The sequence below is a fragment of the Anguilla anguilla genome, chromosome 12 (genome assembly GCF_013347855.1).
Source record: "Anguilla anguilla isolate fAngAng1 chromosome 12, fAngAng1.pri, whole genome shotgun sequence".
Classification (NCBI taxonomy): Eukaryota; Metazoa; Chordata; class Actinopteri; order Anguilliformes; family Anguillidae; genus Anguilla; species Anguilla anguilla.
In genome coordinates, this window is record NC_049212.1 from 3,238,549 (window position 1) to 3,262,579 (window position 24,031).

General features: G+C 47.4%; 1 protein-coding gene across 17 annotated transcripts in view; it reads right to left on the bottom strand.

The window, feature by feature from the left end:
- LOC118209620 (latent-transforming growth factor beta-binding protein 4) overlaps positions 1–24,031 on the bottom strand; it is a 133,092-nt gene that overhangs the window by 17,512 nt on the left and 91,549 nt on the right. For 4 of the 17 annotated variants that reach the window (XM_035385119.1, XM_035385116.1, XM_035385115.1 and 1 more), the window contains 18 exons: positions 20,669–20,788; positions 19,987–20,106; positions 19,748–19,867; positions 19,531–19,653; positions 18,228–18,347; positions 17,938–18,057; positions 14,859–14,978; positions 14,589–14,708; positions 13,561–13,680; positions 12,140–12,259; positions 11,429–11,548; positions 11,021–11,140; positions 9,804–9,923; positions 9,425–9,544; positions 2,397–2,522; positions 1,784–1,909; positions 985–1,107; positions 751–882 (listed from right to left, as the gene is read on the bottom strand). In XM_035385119.1, the coding sequence (XP_035241010.1) occupies positions 751–882; positions 985–1,107; positions 1,784–1,909; positions 2,397–2,522; positions 9,425–9,544; positions 9,804–9,923; positions 11,021–11,140; positions 11,429–11,548; positions 12,140–12,259; positions 13,561–13,680; positions 14,589–14,708; positions 14,859–14,978; positions 17,938–18,057; positions 18,228–18,347; positions 19,531–19,653; positions 19,748–19,867; positions 19,987–20,106; positions 20,669–20,788 (2,190 nt within the window). The remainder of the gene's footprint in view (positions 1–750; positions 883–984; positions 1,108–1,783; positions 1,910–2,396; positions 2,523–9,424; positions 9,545–9,803; positions 9,924–11,020; positions 11,141–11,428; positions 11,549–12,139; positions 12,260–13,560; positions 13,681–14,588; positions 14,709–14,858; positions 14,979–17,937; positions 18,058–18,227; positions 18,348–19,530; positions 19,654–19,747; positions 19,868–19,986; positions 20,107–20,668; positions 20,789–24,031) is intronic. The other 13 variants (XM_035385117.1, XM_035385118.1, XM_035385121.1 and 10 more) reach the window with 13 other exon arrangements.

Genomic DNA, 24,031 nt, shown 5'->3' on the forward strand with positions numbered 1-24,031 from the left:
CAGATACCAGACGATGGGGCCCATCCACACAGTGGAACAGAGTCTTAACAGATACCAGACGATGGGGCCCATCCACACACTGGGACAGAGCCTTAACAGATACCAAACAGTGAGACTGTGAGGCCCATTCATACACTGAAAGAGTATCTTAACAGGACAAGCCACCCAGCAGTCAGGATTGGGTCTTTAAATGAATTAGATTTCCAGAGAAAGAGCCCTTACCCACGCACTCCCCGCTGCCTGTGAGCCCGTAGCAGTAAGAGCCCTTACCCACACACTCCCCGCTGCCTGTGAGCTGGTAGCAGTAAGAGCCCTTACCCACGCACTCCCCGCTGCCTGTGAGCCCGTAGCAGTAAGAGCCCTTACCCACACACTCCCCGCTGCCTGTGAGCTGGTAGCAGTAAGAGCCCTTACCCACACACTCCCCGCTGCCTGTGAGCTGGTAGCAGTAAGAGCTCTTACCCACACACTCCCTGCTGCCTGTGAGCTGGTAGCAGTAAGAGCCCTTACCCACGCACTCCCCGCTGCCTGTGAGCTGGTAGCAGTAAGAGCTCTTACCCACGCACTCCCCGCTGCCTGTGAGCTGGTAGCAGTAAGAGCCCTTACCCACGCACTCCCCGCTGCCTGTGAGCTGGTAGCAGTATGAGCCCTTACCCACGCACTCCCCGCTGCCTGTGAGCTGGTAGCAGTAAGAGCCCTTACCCACACACTCCCCGCTGCCTGTGAGCTGGTAGCAGTAAGAGCCCTTACCCACGCACTCCCCGCTGCCTGTGAGCTGATAGCCGGGCTCGCAGGTGGTGATGCAGTGGTAGGAGCCGATGGAGTTCTCACATCGCTGGCCGCGGCACACCGTCCCGCCGAGCTCGGCGCACTCGTCCACGTCTGCGGGGGGGGTGACAGTGGAGTGATGCAGAGGCCCGTTCCGCCTGCCCACAGCGGCCAAAGACATTCAGGACCTGTGACTCAGAGGTGAGGTGCACTTACCCAGGCAGGCTGTCCTCTCCGGGTTGGGGGCGAATCCCTCCCGGCACTGGCACTGGAAGGACCCGACGGTGTTGGCGCAGTGCCCGTCCTGGCAAACCCCCGGCCGGGCACACTCGTCCACATCTGGGCACGGCATCACACACACCTCTTAAAAAACGCTTCTGGCTGGCACCAGGTCTGTGACGCTAATCCTGGTCTGTGAAGCTAATCTTAAATCAAAGATGAGGCCTTTTGATGTTCTTCAGGTGTCCTCCATACCTGCTGAGGTACCCTGCATCCCCGCTCTCAGACTCAGGCCCTTGAACCCTGTCTGACCGTGGGCACAAATACCACCCTTACCCACACAGCCTGTCTGACCGTGGGCACAGATGCCACCCTTACCCTCACAGCCTGTCTGACTGTGGGCACAGATGCCACCCTTACCCACACAGCCCGTCTGACCGCGGGCACAGACGCCACCCTTACCCAAACAGCCTGTCTGACCGCGGGCACAGACGCCACCCTTACCCACACAGCCTGTCTGACTGCGGGCACAGATGCCACCCTTACCCTCACAGCCAGTCTGACTGCGGGCACAGATGCCACCCTTACCCACAAAGTCTGTCTGACCGCGGGCAGACGCCACCCTTACCCAAACAGCCTGTCTGACCGCGGGCACAGATGCCACCCTTACCCACACAGCCTGTCTGACCGCGGGCACAGATGCCACCCTTACCCACGCAGCCTGTCTGACCGCGGGCACAGACGCCACCCTTACGCACACAGCCTGTCTGACCGCGGGCACAGATGCCACCCTTACCCACACAGCGAGTTCCGTTAGCGGCCGGCTGGTAGCCCTCAGAGCACACGCAGTGGTAGGACCCCTCGGAGTTCACACACACGCCTCGCGGCGAACAGACGTCCCCCTCCTGACACTCGTTGATGTCTGCACACACAAGCAAAGAGACATGTCTGGCAGCAGCTCAGCGTTGCTGTGGCAACAATATATGACCAGGCTCCAGCAGGACAGCCATGACAGTCATTTAATTACAGCACATATTTATTAAAGCAATGCATAGCGCCTATATGTAGTGTAAAGCAGTAGAAACAAGAACACAGTGTATTTTCTGTGAACAAATATATCAGGAACAAATACATTTTCTGGGACCCCACCCCTTATTAAAATGAAGCGAAATGTCCAAATATGGAATCACAAGCCATGGAGTCAAACTACATGCACACTGTAAGTAGTGCAGTGCATGTAGCATGCACAGTGTTTGACATGACTGTTGTTAATGTCCTTGGGAAGTGCGTAACGTTCAGTAAGCTATTTCACAGTCCACCTGTCCCCCTCTGCCTTTCCTGGCTGAGGGAGAGGCATTAACGCGCTGGGGGTGTGTGGGGAGGGGGGTTGCCGTGGCGACGGGTCTGACCTCTGCACTGCCTGCCGGGGCCCGAGGCCCTGAAGCCCGCGTTGCACTCGCAGCGGTACGACCCGTCCGTGTTCACGCAGCGGCTCTCCCTGCTGCAGGTCCGCGGGTTCCGGCACTCGTCCACGTCTGCGGAAACACAGCCTACCGTCAGCCTGTGTCCCTACAGGCCGGAGCTGGAACTGCAACCTGAGCCGCGGCCTACCGTCAGTCTGTGTCCCTACAGGCCGGAGCTGGAACTGCAACCTGAGCCGCGGCCTGCCGTCAGTCAGCCCTACAGGCCGGAGCCGGAACTGCAACCTGAGCCGCAGCCTGATAGAGCTGTTTTTAGACCCAGTGATCATTTTCAGAATTTGAAGTAAACGGTGGAGGAAGGGCTTTAGAATGGCGATGGACAGAAAGGATTAAATATTAATGAGCTAACAAAACCTGAGCTATTAGCTTCAATGACAAAACAATGTGAAACAGGGACCATTTATTCACTAAATGGCCCACATTGGTCACATGGTTCTGTTCTTTGTTGCGCTCACCTCTTCTGCCCATCCCACACAATTTATAGACAGCCTGTAGGACATGGCTTTGAAAGAGACACGCAGTGTACTCCATAATGTTCGGGATAAAGAAATTTTTTTTCTTCTTGATTTGGCTCTGTATTCCATAATTTCAGATTTAAAGAGTGGATTCTCAGGTTTCATTAAGGGGATTTAATTTTCTTTTTTTTTACATTTTGGTTTGTCATTGTAGAAATGACAAATTACATTACTTTTTATACATACTCTAAATTCTAGGGCACCATAATGATTGGGACAAATGGCTTCCCAGGTGTTTCTGATTAGTCAGGTTCAATTTCTTTCCTGCAGTGCAGGTAGAAGAGCGCTTTCCGTGTCTATGCTTTTGATTGCCTTTGGAGTCAGTTATTGGCGTTTGTGAACATGAGGACCAGAGCTGTGCCAATGAAAGTCAAGGAAGCCATTATGAGGCTGAGAAATAAGACAAAAACAGTCAGAGACATACAATAGGCCAAACCGTAGGCTTACCAAAATCAACCGTTTGGAGCATCATTAAGAAGAAAGAGAGCACTGGTGTGCTCAGTAATCACAAAGGTCCTGGTAGGCCAAAGAAGACCTCTACATTTGATGACCGAAGAATTCTCGCGATAAGGAAGAAAAACTGCAAACGCCTGTCCGACAGATCAATAACACTCTTCAGGAGGCAGGCGTGCATGTGTCAGTGACTACTGTCCACAGAAGTCTTAACAAACAGAACTACAGAGGTTATAATGCACAATCCAAGCCACAAATTAGCCGCAAAAACAGGATGGCCAGGTTACAGTTTCCTAAGAAGTACCTAGAAGAGCCTGCAGAGTTCTGGAAAAGGTAGAGCGGACAGATGAGACCAAGATTCACCTGCATCAGAGTGGTGACCAGAGCAAAGTGTGGAGGTGAAAAGGAAGATCCCAAAGCCCAAGATCCCCCCCCCCCCCATCGCCCCCCCCCCCCCCCCCCCCCACTGTGAAACGTGGTGTCATGCTTTGGGCATGTTTGGCTGCCACAAGTACTGGCAAACTTGTCTTCATTATGATAACAGCAGCAGCAGAATGAATTCTGAAGTGCACAGAAGCATCTTACCTGCTCAAGTTCAACCAAATGCCTCCAAACTCAATGGCTTCATCCTTCAGCAAGACAATGATCCCAAACATACTGCTAAAGCAACAGAGGAGTTTTCCAAAGCTAAACCGGAAGATTCGGCTAAGCGATTCACCTGATCTGCATCCAATTAAACAAGCGTTTCAAATGCTGAAGAGAAAACTTAAGGCAACTATCCCCCGAGACTATGGTACCGACACAGCATCACCAGAGGTACAGACATCCATCACCTGGTTTATGACTTCAAGCAGTCATTGCATGCAAACGATATGCAACAAAGTACTAAACATGACTACTTTCATTTACATAACATTCATGTCCCAAACACGGTGCCCTGAAATTTGGAGGCTATGCATAAAAAGTGCTGTAATTTCCCACACGGGGAAACCAAATTTAAACAAAAAATACTCTTTAATAAAAGCTGAGAATCAGCTCTTTAACCACATGTGAACTGTTTGATTAAACGTCTAAGATTATGGAGTACAGAGTCAAAGCAAGAAAGAAAATGTATTTATCCAAAACATCATTGAGCTTGCTGTAAGTTAATGTTATTTGAAATATATCTGAATAGCACAAATGAACATACTGTGTAGCTCCCATATTACCCAGGCTGCTCTGCAAATACATGTCTCTGCCTGTAAGCCAAACCCAAAAAAGCTCCACAGGACTGATACAAATCCTGTGGAATCCTACTGTAAATGGGCCAAATCCCATAAATGTTAATTTGCCACTTTACTTTACTGTAAATTTTTGTGTGAGAGGAAAATAAATATTCAGTACATTTATTCATTCTGGCAACCCCATACAGGTAAGAACAGGTGTTTTGTATCTGAAGGTCATTCCTTTGAAGTTTGAGCCCCCTGCTGTATGGAGTGATACATCAGCTCCACGGTCATTTCTGAAACCACTACCCCCATGCCCCCCCCCCCCCCCCTCGCACCCCCCGCCACCCCATACCTGCCGCGCAGACCTCGTCTCTAACTGGACCCACATTCCGCCCCCTCTCTACAGCAGCCTGGGATTTATAAGGCCTGCGCCAAGGCTTTTCGGGGGACATGATTCCTCTGCAGACACGCCCCTCAGAGAGAGACGAGCAGCGGGGGCAGAGCGCCGGGTCACCTTTGAGCGCAGGTGAAGAGCCTGCGCAGGCTCACCTAGCGACCGCGGTGCCCGGCACAAGCTGGAGAAGGACCCCTGGGCTGGCCAGGGCCCTGCCAACAGTAACATCGCAACGGTGCACAGGGAATTACACAAACCGCTGCACAAGCACAGACAAACAACATCAGGACACTACTCAGCGGCTAACCCATGTGATAAAAGAACGCACTAAAGTACAATTCACTACCATAGTGTACTTAAGAATACCTCAAATACACTCAAGTGCACATTTTTTTTTACAGTGGAATCCACAGTCTAACATTGCGTGAGATACACCTTTCTGTAGACATTACCTGACTATACAAAGACACACATTTGCTCCTCTAAGGGTCTTTGGCGCTGGCTGACCCTGGCTGGGCTCCGCCTTGCTGCCTTATAAATGGCCTTCAGCTTTCAGCTGTGTAAACAGCCTCAGTGAGCTCCGGCCCCACGCCAAAACCCGCCAGCAATTCATCAGGCCTTTGGCTTCAGTAGAAAGAAGGCCCAGAGCCACAGACCATCGCCTGGAAACAAGCAGGCCCAGAGCCACAGACCATCGCCTGGAAACAAGCAGGCCTAGAGCCACAGACCATCACCTGGAAACAAGCAGGCCTAGAGCCACAGACCATTGCCTGGAAACAAGCAGGCCTAGAGCCACAGACCATCTCCTGGAAACAAGCAGGACCAGAGCCACAGACCATCGCCTGGAAAAAAGCAGGCCCAGAGCCACAGACCATCTCCTGGAAACAAGCAGGACCAGAGCCACAGACCATCCCCTGGAAGCAAGCAGGCCCAGAGCCACAGACCATCACCTGGAAACAAGAAGGCCCAGAGCCACAGACCATCGCCTGGAAACAAGCAGGCCTAGAGCCACAGACCATCGCCTGGAAACAAGCAGGCCCAGAGCCACAGACCATCGCCTGGAAACAAGCAGGCCCAGAGCCACAGACCATCTCCTGGAAACAAGCAGGACCAGAGCCACAGACCATCGCCTGGAAACAAGAAGGCCCAGAGCCACAGACCATCGCCTGGAAACAAGCAGGCCCAGAGCCACAGACCATCGCCTGGAAACAAGCAGGCCTAGAGCCACAGACCATCGCCTGGAAACAAGCAGGCCCAGAGCCACAGACCATCACCTGGAAACAAGCAGGCCCAGAGCCACAGACCATCACCTGGAAACAAGCAGGCCCAGAGCCACAGACCATCGCCTGGAAACAAGCAGGCCCAGAGCCACAGACCATCACCTGGAAACAAGAAGGCCCAGAGCCACAGACCATCACCTGGAAACAAGCAGCCCGAGAGCCACAGACCATCACCTGGAAACAAGCAGGCCCAGAGCCACAGACCATCACCTGGAAACAAGCAGCCCGAGAGCCACAGACCATCACCTGGAAACAAGCAGGCCGAGAGCCACAGACCATCACCTGGAAACAAGAAGGCCCAGAGCCACAGACCATCACCTGGAAACAAGCAGGACCAGAGCCACAGACCATCACCTGGAAACAAGAAGGCCCAGAGCCACAGACCATCGCCAGGAAACAAGCAGGCCTAGAGCCACAGACCATCGCCTGGAAACAAGCAGGTCTGGGCGTGTCCACAGGTCTGCAGACAGGTGGAGGGGGCAAACACCACACTGGCCCAGATCTCTCTCTCTCTCTCTCTCTGCTCACCCTTATGGAAGTGAAAAATATTGCAGCGTATTGTAAATACGTGATGCAGACTGTTTCTCTTAAAAAAATAGAGAAAAAAATTATGTATAATTTAAGAAAATTCATTATAAACTATTTTTTTTAAATAAGACTGTAGAGGAAAAGTATATAAATACACACACACACACACTCCAGCACATTTGATTTGAAATAAAATAATGAATATGAGGTTAAAGTGCAGACTGTCAGCTCTAAATCTCTCATTTGAAAGTATTAATTGGGTGACCCGTGTAGGAATTACACGGGTCACCCAATACGTAGTTTAAAAAAATACGTAGTTCTTTATATGTAGTTAAAGAAAATAGTAGGGGACCAAAAGTAATTTGACAGTTGGCTGTTCAGCAGTTTGTTGGCCCACTGTGTACTGCTGCGTCATTAATTCATGCACAATCAAGCTAACAAAAGGTCTAGAGTTGATTCTTGGTGTGGCATTTGAATTTGGAGTTTGTTTCTGTTGTCTCTCAACAGAAGAACCAAAGAAGTGTCAATGCCAGTAAAGTAGGCCATCGTGGCAAATCAGAATAAATCCATCAGAGACATACACAACGTTTTGGCACAAGAATGCACCGGTGAGCTCAGCAGTAGCAAATAAACTGGTAGACCACAGAAGACCTCTGTAGTGGATGACAGACAAATACTTTCAATTGTCAAGAAAAACTCATTTTCAACTGTCAGACAGATCAAGAACAATCTCTAGGATGTAGGCATATATGTGTCAAAGACTACCTTAGAGAGAATATTACACCAGTATAACCTAAGGGGGTTCACTGCAAGATGCAAACCACTGCAAAGTCTAAACAGGAATGGGCAGATCAGAAAATGAAATACAATAAAGAACCTGTGGTGTTCTGGAAGTCATACGGATGGGTGAGACAGGTATGAACCTGTATCAAACCCCCATCTATGAAACAGGGTGGAGGTTGTCATGGCTTGGACATGTATGGCTGCCACGGGAACTGGCTCACTTCTCTTTATTGATGATGTGACCGCTGATGATGTCAGCAGGACAAATTCTCAAGTGTACAGAAACCTCAGCTCACATCCAACCAAATGCCTCAAAACTAATTGGATGGCGCTTTATCTTGCAGCAGGACAATGAGCCCAAACACACTGCTAAAGCAACTGAGATAAAAAAAAACTGGCCAAAAAAGTGTGGCTAAATCAATTGCCTGACCTGAATCCAAGAGAACATGGGTTACACTTACTGAAGGCAAGACTGAAGGCAACAATCTCTTGAAAAAAACAAGAACTGAAGATAGCTGCAGTATAGGCCTGGCAGAGCAACCATAACAGTGGCAACAACATTTATGATCTTAATAAAATATTTTATTTCAATATCTAAGCAGTATGTTTCATTTTCATTCGGGGATTTCTCTCAGTGTTACTGTGCTGTTACCATGTCATATTGCGGTGCCGGTGTGCTACTTTCTCTCTGGGGAAGAGGGTAGGGGCCAGCAAGAGCAACGGTGTTGTTTTCAGGGCAGACCAAAAGGAAGTCAAACTTCTTCACAAAGCCCACATATGCGCAGCTCTTTCCAGGCCAATCTGGCCATCCATCAGCAGCGCACGGAATACGTTAAGTTTACACGCGTGTTTCCATGCCAACACATTCCTCTCAGAAAAATGCAACACGCAGTTGTGAAAGCGGTCGAGGAGACAGAAGAGGAACAACCCTCCGCCTGGAAGCAGATGTGGAAGCAGATGTGCTCCGGCTTCGTTCTTTTCTCGCAGCCCCTCAGGTCCACCTGGCTCTGGTTCAGGATTGAAAGAGCTCTGGTCTGAGCGCGTGCGGCTCGTACCGCACCCCCAGCTCTGAGCCTCTCTCAGCTCCACTGGAGGGAAGAGGAGCGAGGCTGTTTAAGGGCCCTGCTCCTCAGCGTACCTGCCAGGCCTTGCCCACATTCACTGACCCATTAAAGCCATCTCAGAGTTGCCACTTGGAATCATAAACGGAAAGACTGGATGTTCTGCACCCGTATAAAGACCATCTGCTACTTGGCTTGTCCAAACACATGCTGTGTTTGTGCTATACTGTGTTATAAGTTACATTTAAGTACCATAGAATATTATATGGACTCTACATTTAAGTACCACAGAGTATTATGTGGACTTTACATTTAAGTACCATAGAGTATTATATGGACTTTACATTTAAGTACCATAGAGTATTATATGGACTTTACATTTAAGTACCATAGAGTATTATATGGACTTTACATTTAAGTACCATAGAGTATTATATGGACTTTACATTTAAGTACCATAGAGTATTATATGGACTGTGGCACCCCGACATGCCGTCGGTGCTCCCCAACGGCGAGAGCCCACCGTCACCCCCGGGCATTGGGCCGGGTTCTCGAAGGCAGGTGCTTCCTGTCCCGTGCGGTGCGACGTGGGAGGCCTGCGGCACACGGGTGTCCCATCGCGGCCACGGCTCGCGCCCTCTTTGAGACACGCGGCACAGGGGTGTAGCCCACCCTGCAGGGTTAGGGTTAGCGTTAGCAGGCGGGGGGCAGGGGGCGGGGCGGGGGGGTCTCACCGGAGCACTTCCTGTTCTGCATGGTGTAGCCCACCCTGCAGGGGATGCAGATGTAGGAGCCCTCTGAGTTCACGCACTCCTGACCGGGGCACTGCAGGGGGTCCTCGCACTCGTCCACGTCTGAAACGGGAGAGGCGGCGGTCACATGCTGATCAAACCGCCAATCAAACCGCTGCTCAAACCGCCAATCAAACCGCCAATCAAACCGCTGCTCAAACCGCCAATCAAACTGCCAATCAAACCGCCGCTCAAACCGCCAATCAAACTGCCAATCAAACCTCCGCTCAAACTGCCAATCAAACCTCCAATCAAAGCGCTGCTCACGGGGCTACGGTCACAGCCTCCCTCCTGAAGGCGTGGCGCGGGGGAGTGGCCTTACCTGTGCAGGTGTTATTCTGCAGCCGGAACCCGCTGAGGCACTCGCACCGGTAGCTCCCGGGGCTGTTCTGGCAGCGCCCGTTTGCACACGCCGGAGGAAACCGCTGGCACTCGTCCACGTCTGCGGAGAAACGGGGGGAGTGAGCGGCCTGCTGGGACTGGCCGGGGGGAGGGCCTGCTGGGACTGGCCCGGGGGGGGGGGGGGGGGGCCTGCTGGGACTGGCCCGGGGGGGGGGGGGGGCTGCTGGGACTGGCCAGGGGGGGGGGGGCCTGCTGGGACTGGCCCGGGGGGGGGCTGGAACTGGGATGACCAGTCCTTCACTCCTTTTTAAAGACCCTGCATTTTTAAAATTTATTTTAAATTGGTCATTAAACCACAAGATAAATATGAAGATTAAAATAGGTAAAGGGAGAATCCATACATCTGATGCAAAAAATATGCTCTGAGGCGATAAATATAAAAAAGTATATAAACAAATAAGAAACTCTGGCACACCAAGATAGTCTTGTTAAATTCAAAAATAGGGTAATAACAACAATTCCCTTCGATGTAAAGTACACCATTTTAACCCAAGAGCTGGAACTGTGACAAAGTGATATTCACTTCATTTTCACTTCTAATTCACGAGGCTGACTGACTGTTTAAAATGTAAAATGGCCATGTTACTTCAGCAAGACACAGGGTCACCAAAGGACCAATATAAAATGATACTGTAGTGAGCAGTACAATCATTTTAATGCATTTATAATAATAAAATGTAATTTAAAACCTAAATTGAGCAAAAAAAGAACTAAAAAAACAATTATAGCATTTTTCTTTGGTTTGTTATGTATATTAAAAATACTAAAATGAAGAATTTGATAATGTATAGAGAATAATAAATAAGAATAAATCCATACATGATCATACATACAGGTACAGGAAAACCACACATATCCCATCCTTCACCAGTCCCCCAATGATGTCTGTCACACTGTAAAGGAAAATGCACTGGAGATCTGTGAATGGAGCTGCATTTTCAGCTGCGACAACGGGCAATTTAATTTTATTTGACTTTTGAAAAATGAATATGATCATGTCATCCTTTATCATAAGATCCCAGAAGTGAGTAAAAATCATTCATGCGCTGCTGTTGATGCTGAAGATGAGGTGCTGTCGCACCAGAATCTGTGAAATGGTGGAAAGTGGAAGAGCGTTTTTTCGGAGGGGAAGGTCACCTTGGCACTTCCTGTTTTGGAGACTGAAGCCCGGCTTGCAGGCGGAGCAGCTGAAGGACCCCTGGGAGTTAAAGCACTCCTGTCCCGGACACTGCAGGGCGTTCTCACACTCGTCCACGTCTGGAAGACACACGCACAGGGGCTGGACATCAAACACAACACGAACCTCCTCGCTCCAGAACGGCAGCAAGCCGCTAAACGTGGCCTGAGCACCCGCAGGTCTGGTGCTGAGCACCTCTCTGGATGGACAGACGTACTGCACATCATCCCGAGACGCGACAGAAAAACGTTTAAGTATTTGAACTCTTTTGACATTATACAAGTGTCTTGGAGAACAGGAAAAGGACGTCCATTTTACGCCAAAATGGCATCCATTTCGAACATCTGAAAGTAAAGACTGAGTCTCACCTGCGCAGGTGTTGCCCTGTAGCTTGTACCCGGTGGAACATGCACACCTGTAGCTGCCCAGGGTGTTCTCACAGCGCCCGTTGGCACAGACATTGGGGGTCTGGCGACACTCGTCTATGTCTGTGGAGAATGTAGAGGGTGAGCCTTATGAAAATGGAGCACTCTCAAAATATACTGATATAAAATATTTAATGATTCACAAAACTTCACAATACGTGAACAAATAAACCATTATTATAATTTTGCTATATTTTTAAAATTCTGCGAAATACAATTATACTATTTTCATGCAAGTCCACATATTTACAGTATTCAGCAGTCCACTCCATTTACACAAGAAAACTTCAGCCATCACAAAACCATGCAGAAATGAAGAAGCAAAGGCCAGTACCTTTTAATAATTTTAAATAATATAAGCAAGACAGAATTTATATAGTAGCAGGCTGGCCTAATTACCAATCAATATTTGTCCTAAACTTCGACTCAAAATTAAATGCTCACAATTCAGTTCGTTTATCGATGGGGTTGGAGAGATAATATAGCTGATTGCCAAGCTGTGTTTGAGAATGAAATGGTTAAGGAAAAATGTTAATTGAATCTGGGCTAATATCTCATAGACATGATGAGTATTTGGGTTCTATGAGCCCATTCAGGTGCTGTTAACAGTAGACATCACTGAAAGAGGAAGACCTAAAGATGAAGAATTTTTACCTGTGCAGGTGTTGCCCTGTAGCTTGTACCCAGTGGAACACGCACACCTGTAGCTGCCCAGGGTGTTCTCACAGCGCCCGTTGGCACAGACATTAGGGGCCTGGCGACACTCGTCTACGTCTGTGGAGAATGTGGAGGGTGAGCCTTATGAAAATGGAGCACTCTCAAAATATACTGAAAACACACAGTATGTTAAAACATTGCAACACTTCACAATATGTAATAAACACATTATCATATTTTTCTTTTGATATTGCATTACACACTCACACACACACACACACACACACACGCACACACACACACACACACACACACACACACACACACGCAGGACTCTATTTCCAGGCGGTGTATAGTGCAAGGCGTTTGATGAACCGTCGCACTAGCAAAAGTGGTATTTTCGGCATGGATTTTCATGAGCATGAGAATTTGGTAATTTGATGTCGATTAGCTTTTGAATAGAGTATGACCCTGCGGGCGCTGCTTGGGGAAGCCCTGAAATTAGCATCTGGCCGTACGCTGGGCTGCGGCTCGCTCCATAGAGCTGGTCTGAGCAGGCGGGCGGCTATGCTGGTGCCAAAATGGCAGTGCGCTGCTGATCTTCACTGCCCCACCCCCAGCAGTGCCTCTCCTCCCACTGTGGGCAAGCGAGTCACTATATTACCAAACGGGCTGAGGAGCGTGACCCCTCACACCCTGTGGATGGGGGAACTGTCCTCCCGAAACAGACCACTCCCATCAGGATATAAATGTTTCATCATACGATAAAGGTGATCCCTCAGAATGACTTTGTATTGATTCACGACTTTGAAATATTATTTTTTCAGTGCATCTTGGAGGCTTGTATTTGTGTCTCCGTCTTGCTTGCATCTTTATTTGCGCCTGCTCCTTACAGGTGAAGAAATTTAAATAAAAAATTGACTCTTTAGTAAATTTGATGGGATACATAATCAGCCACACTTATAAATATCTCTGCCTGTATTTACGTGATTCTCTTGTAACCTAAAGGTCAGACGTTCGATTCCCCGGTAGGACACTGCTGTTGTACCCTTGAGCAAGGTACTGAACCTGCATTGCTTCAGTATATATATATCCAGCTGTATAAATGGATGCAATGTAAAAGTTGTGTAAGTCACTCTGGATAAGAGTGTCTGCTAAATGCCAGTAAAGTAATGTAAACTGCTCTTCCAGCTCTGTGTGCCAGTTACTGGGGCAGGCTGCATCAGATCTGAGTTTAATTCTTAAATAAATAAATAAAAACATTGCTGTGAAATACATTCATCATATTTTCACATAAGGTCACGTATTAGTTTGGCAAGATAATTCACTTGATTGTCAAACTGTGTTAAGGGAAATAATTGATCACATTGTGTGTATTTGGGTGCAAAGAGGAAGGCCTAAAGATGAGGGAATTTTACCTGTGCAGGTGTTGCCTTGTAGCTTGTACCCAGCGGAACACGCACACCTGTAGCTGCCGAGGGTGTTCTCACAGCGCCCATTGGCACAGGGGGCGGGAGACTGGCGGCACTCATCAACGTCTGAGGAAGAAGATGACAGCACCGTCCGCCATCAAATAAGCAAGCAGAATTTATCAGAACGGATTAGGATTGGTCGTGGAATTTGCCTAAAAAACGGCTTTTCATTTCTCTTTGTTTAGAATATCAGCATAATACTAATGTGCTCGTGCACACTTCTGTACTTTACACTTTCTGAAAACACTTTAATATGTGCACATTTTTAATGGAGTAAAACAATTCAGCGATGATATTCACATGCAATTAAACACACTCAGAACTCAGAGGCTGATCTGAGCGCAGTTCATTCAAAGAGGAAGACCAAAGGGAGAAATGCTTACTGGAATGGGATACAGTAACAACATACAGAAATGAGATTATCAAAATATTACCACTTGGCAAAATAAGCACAAATATACAAATGATCACTGCTTTCATATTATGTATTGTGTATCATATTGTGTGGTTTGATCCAGGATTCATTTTGGCCAAATTGGCCCCCTACAATTTTTTTAGGGGGTCATTGTCAAATGTTAGGGGGGTCAATATAAATAAAATACCCGGGATGTAAATATGAGCTTACTTTTATTGTAAAAAAAAATTACTGTGTTTTTACGATAAAAATAACTTTCTGATTATTTCCATCTATGTCCCCTCAGTCAACTGACAGTAGACTGACAGAGCCTAAACAGACTCACAGCTAATGGCTAAATGGGCAATTAGCGATCTAATTTCACCAACTAGTGAATTTACATTAATACAAGACATAACATCAATGTTATTTATTAATTACTATTATGGTTACCAGATGCCTAGCTTGGGGTCCCAGCTGGACAGTATAAATGTCCGGTCTGAATAATTGTTGAAACTTGACAGCTAGTTTGTAATGAATCACTTCTGTCTCCACAGTTACCATTAGGAAGGAGTCTTACCTGCGCAGGTGCTGCCCTGTAGCTTGTACCCGGTGGAACACGCACACCTATAGCTGCCCAGGGTGTTCTCACAGCGCCCGTTGGCACAGGGGTTGCGGGTCTGGCGACACTCGTCGACATCTGCAGGGGGCAGAGAATAAGCGCCCTGCTGTCACAACGCTACAGACGGAATGCGCTGAGGATGACTCGGGCTCAGCAGGGCTCACTGCAGAGGGGACAGGATAAGTGTGCTGCAGCGCCGCCGCAGACACCCAGCGGCCCCAGACTCACCTGCGCATTTACTGTTGAGCAGGCTGAAGCCCGGCCGACAGACGACACACCTGTACGACCCAGGAGAGTTCACACACTCCTGGCCAGGGCACCTCAGGGGGTCCTCACACTCGTTGACGTCTGAAACGAGGGAGGGAAATCTCCTCAGATACACACAGAGGCTGCAGAGGAGGGAAATCTCCTCAGATACACACAGAGGCTGCAGAGGAGGGAAATCTCCTCAGATACACACAGAGGCTGCAGAGGAGGGAAATCTCCTCAGATACACACAGAGGCTGCAGAGGAGGGAAATCTCCTCAGATACACACAGAGACTGCAGAGGAGGGAAATCTCCTCAGATACACACAGAGGCTGCAGAGGAGGGAAATCTCCTCAGATACACACAGAGGCTGCAGAGGAGGGAAATCTCCTCAGATACACACAGAGGCTGCAGAGGAGGGAAATCTCCTCAGATACACACAGAGGCTGCAGAACGGTTTGCAATTAGTGCAGCAGGTATGCCGTCTGTATGAGAATAAAATACAGGTGATACACCTGAGCCTTTCAGGTCAGGCCCCATATCTGTACAGCACACAGAGTTTGGCACTTTTCAGCCTTTGCCACTGAAACAACCACAATAACCACAGGCTGGAACACACAATCTCCACACATCACACATTCTCATACAACCTCTCAGAGATACGTTTTATTTAAAGAGCAATCATTTTATTTCCCAAAAGGGCTGGTGTCAAAATACATTACATTGCATTTATTTAGCAGACACCTTTATCCAAAGTGACAGACAAAAGTGCATATCATGATCAGAACTACGAAACACAGGTTTGATAAGCTACAGTACTCATTTTGTACAGCTATTTATAGCCAAGAACACGCAGTTCAGTTCACACAGTGAACACTATTCTGACCTAACTTATGCCAAGTCAAACTAGGGGGAAGAACAAGCTAAAATATTAGGACAAATAGGAATTACAAAAAGTGCTGGAATGTTTTGTCACTCCTGTTTTCAGTACTTTGCAGTCTCCCTTTGCGAGGAAAAAACTGCTAAGTTATATTCAGTAGTAGTTTTTGTATGGAGGAAGGGTCTTTTACCCTTCCTCTATATACAGTCTTTCAAGGTCCTTAGGTCCACATGTGGTTTCCCTCTTAACTCAAACAACAGATTATTCAAGTCAGGAGACTGAAATGGCCGTTGCAAAACAGTAATTTACCATTTTACCATTTTGTGTCAAATTGGAGGATTATCATCTTGTGGAAAGATTAATTTGCAAGCAACAAATTAACAAGCACCTTACCAAGAGCCCTAGATGTTCATGCAAAACACCTGCATAACATCAAAGCTCCACCACCGTATTTCACTGGAGGCATGACACCCTTTTCAACACGCGTGTCCTTGAAATGATGCTGACCATTGGTGTGCCTGGCCAAAATGCTCAATTTTACTGTCATCAAACTGCAACATCCAGTTTTTAATCAGAGCTCAGCAGTGGAACTTTGATTGGAACCAGGTGTTATGATCAGATGAGACCAAAAGGGAACTTCCTGTCCAGGCACACCAGTGTTGGGATTCTGTAGTGACTGGAGAGCTAAGGACAAGCTGTGCATGAAATGGAAGAGACATGCTTGTGTTGTATTCTGTACAATGTGAATTCACATCAACATGCAGTTTCTAAGCTAACTTTAATTTTGATTTCTAACATTATTACTACAACTAAGCACAGGAAGCTATTCTTCCTACTGTGTCCACACATAGAGTCCACTTGCAATGTAAAGAAATAGATAGAGGTAGATAGAAGTATAACAACATCACTGTAAATCTAGCTAACGTGTTATTGTTTATGAAAAACCTGAAGGGTAGCTAACTGACTAGTTTACAGCTGAGTAATCATCCAGAGAAAGTGGCATATGCATACCTGTCCTCCAACCATTGAGGCAGCTATCCCTAGTTGTAAGCGTTTAAACCTTAACAAATACATCAAATTCTGTATGGATTTCGGCTATCACGCTAATAAGCTATGGAAAAAACAATGTTGATAGCTGATTGCACCTTGTGGCTCTAGTCATGTCACAGGAAAGCTGTGGAAGGGAGGTTACTGTGGCTGACATTCGGTAGTAAATGTCAGTCAATATAAAGTGAATACACTATAATATAAAAGCTCTACCTTTAAGAATACATTTTGTTTTAACATGAAAGCTAACTGGTTCCTGATAATATGATGTATAGCTATATGGAACTATTGTATGTGTGTGTACTACATGTAGCATCACAAGCCATTTATAGGGATCAGAAAACCTAGCTGCAGAGCTAGTTTGCCACTAGGCGGCAGCGTGTTAACCTGCTACACCTTACAGTATTTACATTCTTAGTCTGAAACATTCGTACATACAAATTAAGTGATATCAACAAAAGACAAAAATGTTTTCAACGATACACAAAGTTTAGACTGTATTCTATATGTCTGTAAAAACTGTTCCTAAAAATCTTTTCTTTCTGCATAACAAATTTTTGGTATCAATATAATGCTGAGCTACAGGTAAACTTTCACCAATGCTTCACAGAAACTACATATACCATATGCCAAAGCAATGCTGCTAGTGTTTTTCAACATTTTCTACATTTGTTCAAGTAGCCTTGTGTATGTAACATCTGTGTCGTGGAAAAGTAGGATTAGGGCTGTAAGACTTCTTCATTGCACACATAGAGAGAGGACACTTAGGAGGGCAAAACATCTCCTGCAGAAGAGGACAAATACAGACTCCTCTGCATTCTTCACTTATGTATATAAGAAAAAAATACTCCTGAGTTCAGATGGGAGAAAACAAGTCTCTGAGACGGTTCAAAAGGGCAGTTGCAGTTTGAAAAAACACAGAAGTTTTCTGTATTGATAAAAACACAATTAATAAACATGTATTTCATCAAACACACCATGGTTCATGTAAAGTTCAAGGACAGAGCTCTCTCTCTTCTTTCTCTTTTCACTAAGTTGTACAATCAACAAAAGAACATTATCGTGTTAAACTTCCACAACTGACTCACTGAAACAACTTCATTATTGAGATTACTTTGAAAAAGCAATCGTACCTGTGCAGGTGTTGGCCTGTAGCCTGTACCCTGTGGAACACGCACACCTGTAGCTGCCCAGGGTGTTCTCACAGCGCCCGTTAGCACAGAGGCTGCGGGTTTGTTGACACTCGTCTATGTCTGAGAGTAGAACAACAAAAAAACTGCTATTTCAAAAACAACGACTTTATCAGATGTCCCAGTTAGTTTTAGTACCAGTTTCTGATAACATTGGGAACACTCATAGAGAAGGAATTCCCTAATTTGGTGTTTGGGATTTATATTCAAGATGCATTCTGACTCAGACTCACCTGAGCATTGGCCGTTAAGCAGGTTGAACCCTGGCTGACAGGTGACACACCTGTATGACCCAAGTGAGTTCACACACTCCTGACCAGGGCACTGCAAAGGGTCCTCACACTCGTTAATGTCTGAAACAAGGGAGAGAATCAGCATGCACTTAGTTTTATTACTATTTGAAACAAGTTTAAGATTCACTTGTACTATTTGCAAAGCATCAAATGCAAGCTGCAGATTTTTAACAGCCAAGGGGATGGAGTGGGAAAAGAGAAATGTATCATCCAAATAAATATGAAAATTATAGCCATTTAAAAAATTAACAATGTCATTTATGTTAAAGTTGAACTGCACTGGACCCCGTATGGACCCTTGAGGAACACCCTTAGACAACTGTAAACTCTCAGATTGTACATCATCCACTTTCACACACTGAGATCTGTCAGAGAGGTAATTATGGAACCAACTGCATGCAGCAGCATCTAATCAAATAAGTGACAGTTTGTGTAATAACATGGAAAAGTCCACTGTATCAAAGGCCTCAGAAAGGTCGACAAAAAGTGCAGCGCAATGAAGTTTTCTGTCTGAAGCAAACACAATATCATTTAAGACTAAGGATGTGGCAGTGATGGTGCTATGCTTAGCCCTGAACCCAGACCGATAGGGGCTAAGCAAAGAGTGGCTCCAAAGAAGCAATATGAGCTGGACATTAACCTGGTACTCCAAAATCTTAGCCAACCATGGCAATTTGGAAATTGGAATATTGTTTTTTAGAATATGCAATCTTCCATAACTTTGTAGGATATGCATAGGAGCTGGTAAATTAATTCATATAATATTCAACCTTGGCTCTCCTCACTGATGATGAGCATTTGTTCCTTAATTGTCTAAACAAAAGCTAATGACCAGGGTCTCCTGAGCATCTAGCCAAGGGCCATGCTTTATTTCTAGGGTGAAATAAATTTGATAGGTTTGAGGTGAACCAAGGATCTATCTTTCATTCTCAGTTTTGTTACTGGAACATGTTTATTTATAAATAAATGGAAGATATTTGTAAAAAAACACACATTTGAAGACTTCCGAGAGGCTCATGTATCATATATGACCAAGAGGAGGAATGTGCCAACACTGCATTACTGTGTCATACAACTCAATCATCCAATCATCATCAACCATCATCCAACCAATCGTATTCTTAATCATTATGGTTGGGGCTGGCTATCCCTCTTAGCCAGTGACTGCTGTCAACATGGCTAACCTACAAAGCAATGCAAATACTGGTATAGCCTCAGACAAATCCCTGAACTCATGGCTTACCTGTGCAGGTGTTGCCCTGTAGCTTGTACCCAGTGGAACACACACACCTGTAGCTGCCCAGGGTGTTCTCACAGCGCCCGGTATTAGCACAGGGGCTGGGGGCCTGCTGGCATTCGTCGATGTCTGCAGTGAAAGATAAGAGAGAACCTGCTGTGACACAGAAGCAGCGGGCGGGATCTCCAGTGTTCTGAGAATAACCCAATTAAACGAGGGCTACCTGAGCACTTCCTGTTGAGAAGCCTGAAGCCTGGCTTGCAGGTGACACACCTGTAAGAACCCTGGGTGTTCACACACTCCTGACCAGGGCACTGCGACCGGTCCTCACACTCATTAATGTCTGAAACAGGAAAAGGGAAAAGATCAGATTAATGGCTCAGTCCTGAGTACACTGTAACCACGTGCCACAGGCATTTTGGGCATTGGTAAGAAAGGATCAGTGTGGAGAGACAGACTCACCTGTGCAGGTGCTGCCCTGTAGCCTGTACCCTGTGGGGCACACACACCTGTAGCTTCCAGGGGTGTTCTCGCAGCGCCCGCTGGCACAGGGGCTGGGTGTTTTGCGACACTCGTCTATGTCTGAGGAAAAAACACATACTGTGACATCCAGCTTCACAAAAGCTAGCTTCCATTTTGAGAAAATACAGGGCAATCTTGTGTAATCTGTGCAAAGAAGATTTTATACAGCAGCACAATATTGCTCATGAATTGGAATGGATGAGAACAGAAATGGCTGTAGACTGGAATGGCTGTGAACAGGAATGCTGCTTATGTCTTTGGGGAGAAAGGAGGAGCTGCAAGTAGCTTGAACTATATAAAAAGTTGAAACCTAGTTTACCCCTCGAGACATGGACATGGGCATTTGTTCAGTCAACATTTTTCTCTGACTTTCTGAAGATTAATTGCAAATGTTCATTTTTGTCCCCTAATAAGATACAGTTTGCCAAGTTAATTTCAGACATCAAACAGCATCTGCAGGTTTTTGTGTGGCTATTCATTCAGGAGCCAGTTTAGGCCTTGGAAACAAGCTATGCAAACTCTTTAGCCATTGAAGGACTTAAATTGAGCACAGTGGATCTCCAGGACTGGAGGCAGGTGATTGGTGAACTTGCCAAACTCACCTGAAAAAAGGCTGACTCACCTGAGCATTTTCCGTTGAGTAGGCCGAAACCTGGCTGACAGGCGACACACCTGTAAGAACCCTGGGAGTTCACACACTCCTGACCAGGGCACTGCAAAGGGCTCTCACACTCGTTGATGTCTGAAACGAAGGAGAGAGAGTTCGCGTTGGATACATGGGAAGACTGAGGAGCGGCTTGTATATCACAAACAGACCTCAGGCACAAATCATCCACACACATGCACAGAGCATCCACACACACACACAAAGCATCCACACACACACACAGAGCATCCACACACACGCACATAGCATCCACACACACACACAAAGCATCCACACACATGCACAGAGCTCAGGCACAAAGCATCCACACACACACACAAAGCATCCACACACACGCACAGAGAATCCACACACACACACACACACACAAAGCATCCACACACACGCACAGAGCTCAGGAACAAAGCATCCACACACACACACACACAGCTCAGGCACAAAGCATCCACACACACACACAGAGCTCAGGCACAGAGCATCCACACACACACACGCACAGAGCATCCACACACAAAACATCCACACACACACACAGAGCTCAGGCACAAAGCATCCACACACACACACAGAGCTCAGGCACAGAGCATCCACACACACACACACACACACACACACACACACACAGAGCTCAGGCACAAAGCATTCACACACACACACACAGAGCATCCACACACACACACACATACACACACACACACACGCACAGAGCATCCACACACACACACACACACACACACAGAGCTCAGGCACAAAGCATCCACACACACACACACACACACACACGCACAGAGCATTCACACACACACACAGAGCTCAGGCACAGAGCATCCACACACACACACGCACAGAGCATCCACACACAAAACATCCACACACACACACAGAGCTCAGGCACAAAGCATTCACACACACACACACACAGAGCATCCACACACACACACATACACACACACAGAGCTCAGGCACAGAGCATCCACACACACACACACACACACACACACACGCACAGAGCTCAGGCACAAAGCATCCACACACACACACACACACACACACACATGCACAGAGCATCCACACACACACACACACACACACAGAGCTCAGGCACAAAGCATCCACACACGCACAAATCATCCACACACATGCACAAAGCATCCACACACACATACACACGCACAGAGCTCAGGCACAGAGCATCCACACACACACACACACACACACACACACTAAGAGCATCCACACACACACACACAGAGCTCAGGCACAAAGCATCCACACTCACACACACTAAGAGCATCCACACACACACGCACAGAGCTCAGGCACAAAGCATCCACACACACACACACACACACACACACAGCTCAGGCACAAAGCATCCACACACACGCACACATGCACAGAGAATCCACACACACGCACACACACACACACACACACAGAGCTCAGTCACAAGGCATCCACACACACACACACAGAGCATCCACACACACGCACACAGCTCAGGCACAAAGCATCCACACACACACACAGAGCTCAGGCACAAATCATCCACACACACGCACAGAGCATCCACACACACACAGAGCATCCACACACACGCACAGAGCATCCACACACACACACACAGAGCATCCACACACACGCACAGAGCATCCACACACACACACACACACACACACGCACAGAGCATCCGCACACATGCACAGAGCATCCACACACACGCACAGAGCATCCACACACACACAGAGCATCCACACACACACACAGAGCTCAGGCACAAAGCAGCCACACACACACACAGAGCATCCACACACACACACGCACAGAGCATCCACACACACACACACACAAAGCATCCACACACACACACACACACACACACACAGAGCTCAGGCACAGAGCATCCACACACACACACACACACACACACGCACAGAGCTCAGGCACAAAGCATCCACACACACACACACAGCTCAGGCACAAAGCATCCACACACACACACAGAGCTCAGGCACACAGCATCCACACACACACGCAGAGCTCAGGCACAGAGCATCCACACACACACACACAGAGCTCAGGCACACAGCATCCACACACACACGCAGAGCTCAGGCACAGAGCATCCACACACACACACAAAGCATCCACACACACACACACACACGCACAGAGCATCCACACACACACACACAGCTCAGGCACAAAGCATCCACACACACACACAGCATCCACACACACACGCAGAGCTCAGGCACAGAGCATCCACACACACACACAGAGCTCAGGCACAAAGCATCCACACACACACACACAGAGCTCAGGCACACAGCATCCACACACACACGCAGAGCTCAGGCACAGAGCATCCACACACACACACAGAGCTCAGGCACAAAGCATCCACACACACACACACAGAGCTCAGGCACACAGCATCCACACACACACGCAGAGCTCAGGCACAGAGCATCCACACACACACACAAAGCATCCACACACACACACACACGCACAGAGCATCCACACACACACACACAGCTCAGGCACAAAGCATCCACACACACACACAAAGCATCCACACACACACACACACGCACAGAGCATCCACACACACACACACAGCTCAGGCACAAAGCATCCACACACACACACAAAGCATTCACACACACACACAGAGGGTGTCGAAACGCCTCGGCCTGAGGAATCACAGCCTGCTGGGCTTTAACACGTCCCTTTGGCAGCTGTTTAACATCTGGAATAACAGGCCATTCAGCTTCTTTCCCAATCAGTTACTCCAATGAGGCAAACAAGGGCGGGTCTAAGAATTCAAATCAGACCCATCTGTGTTTCTCTGGTAGTGGCTGTATGGAAATAGTTTAGAGGGTTATGAACAGATGACATCCATGGCTAACCGTGCAGGTGTCTGCTCATTAATCTTCTCCCTTTTTAACTCCATCTGTCACTTTCACAGAACATCAGGGATCCAAAGCCAGCTTTTTGAAATCTGACCTGCATCTGAAATCTGCTTCCCATCAACCCACATTCGGCAGGTGAGCTGACCCCAGGCAGTTCCTAAACCAGGGCTTCCCAACCCTGTCCCTGGAGTTCTCCCATCTAGAGGGTTTTCAGTACAATCCTAACAAAGCACACTTCATTCAAAGGCTAGAGATCTCATTGAACTGCTCATTAATAGAATCAAGGTGTGCCAAATTAGGGTTGAAATGAAAATTTACAGAATGGCAGGTCACCAGGAACAGGTTTTGGCAGCCCTGTCCTAAACTACTGGCACATTCAATGCTGAAACTGTTTTACAGC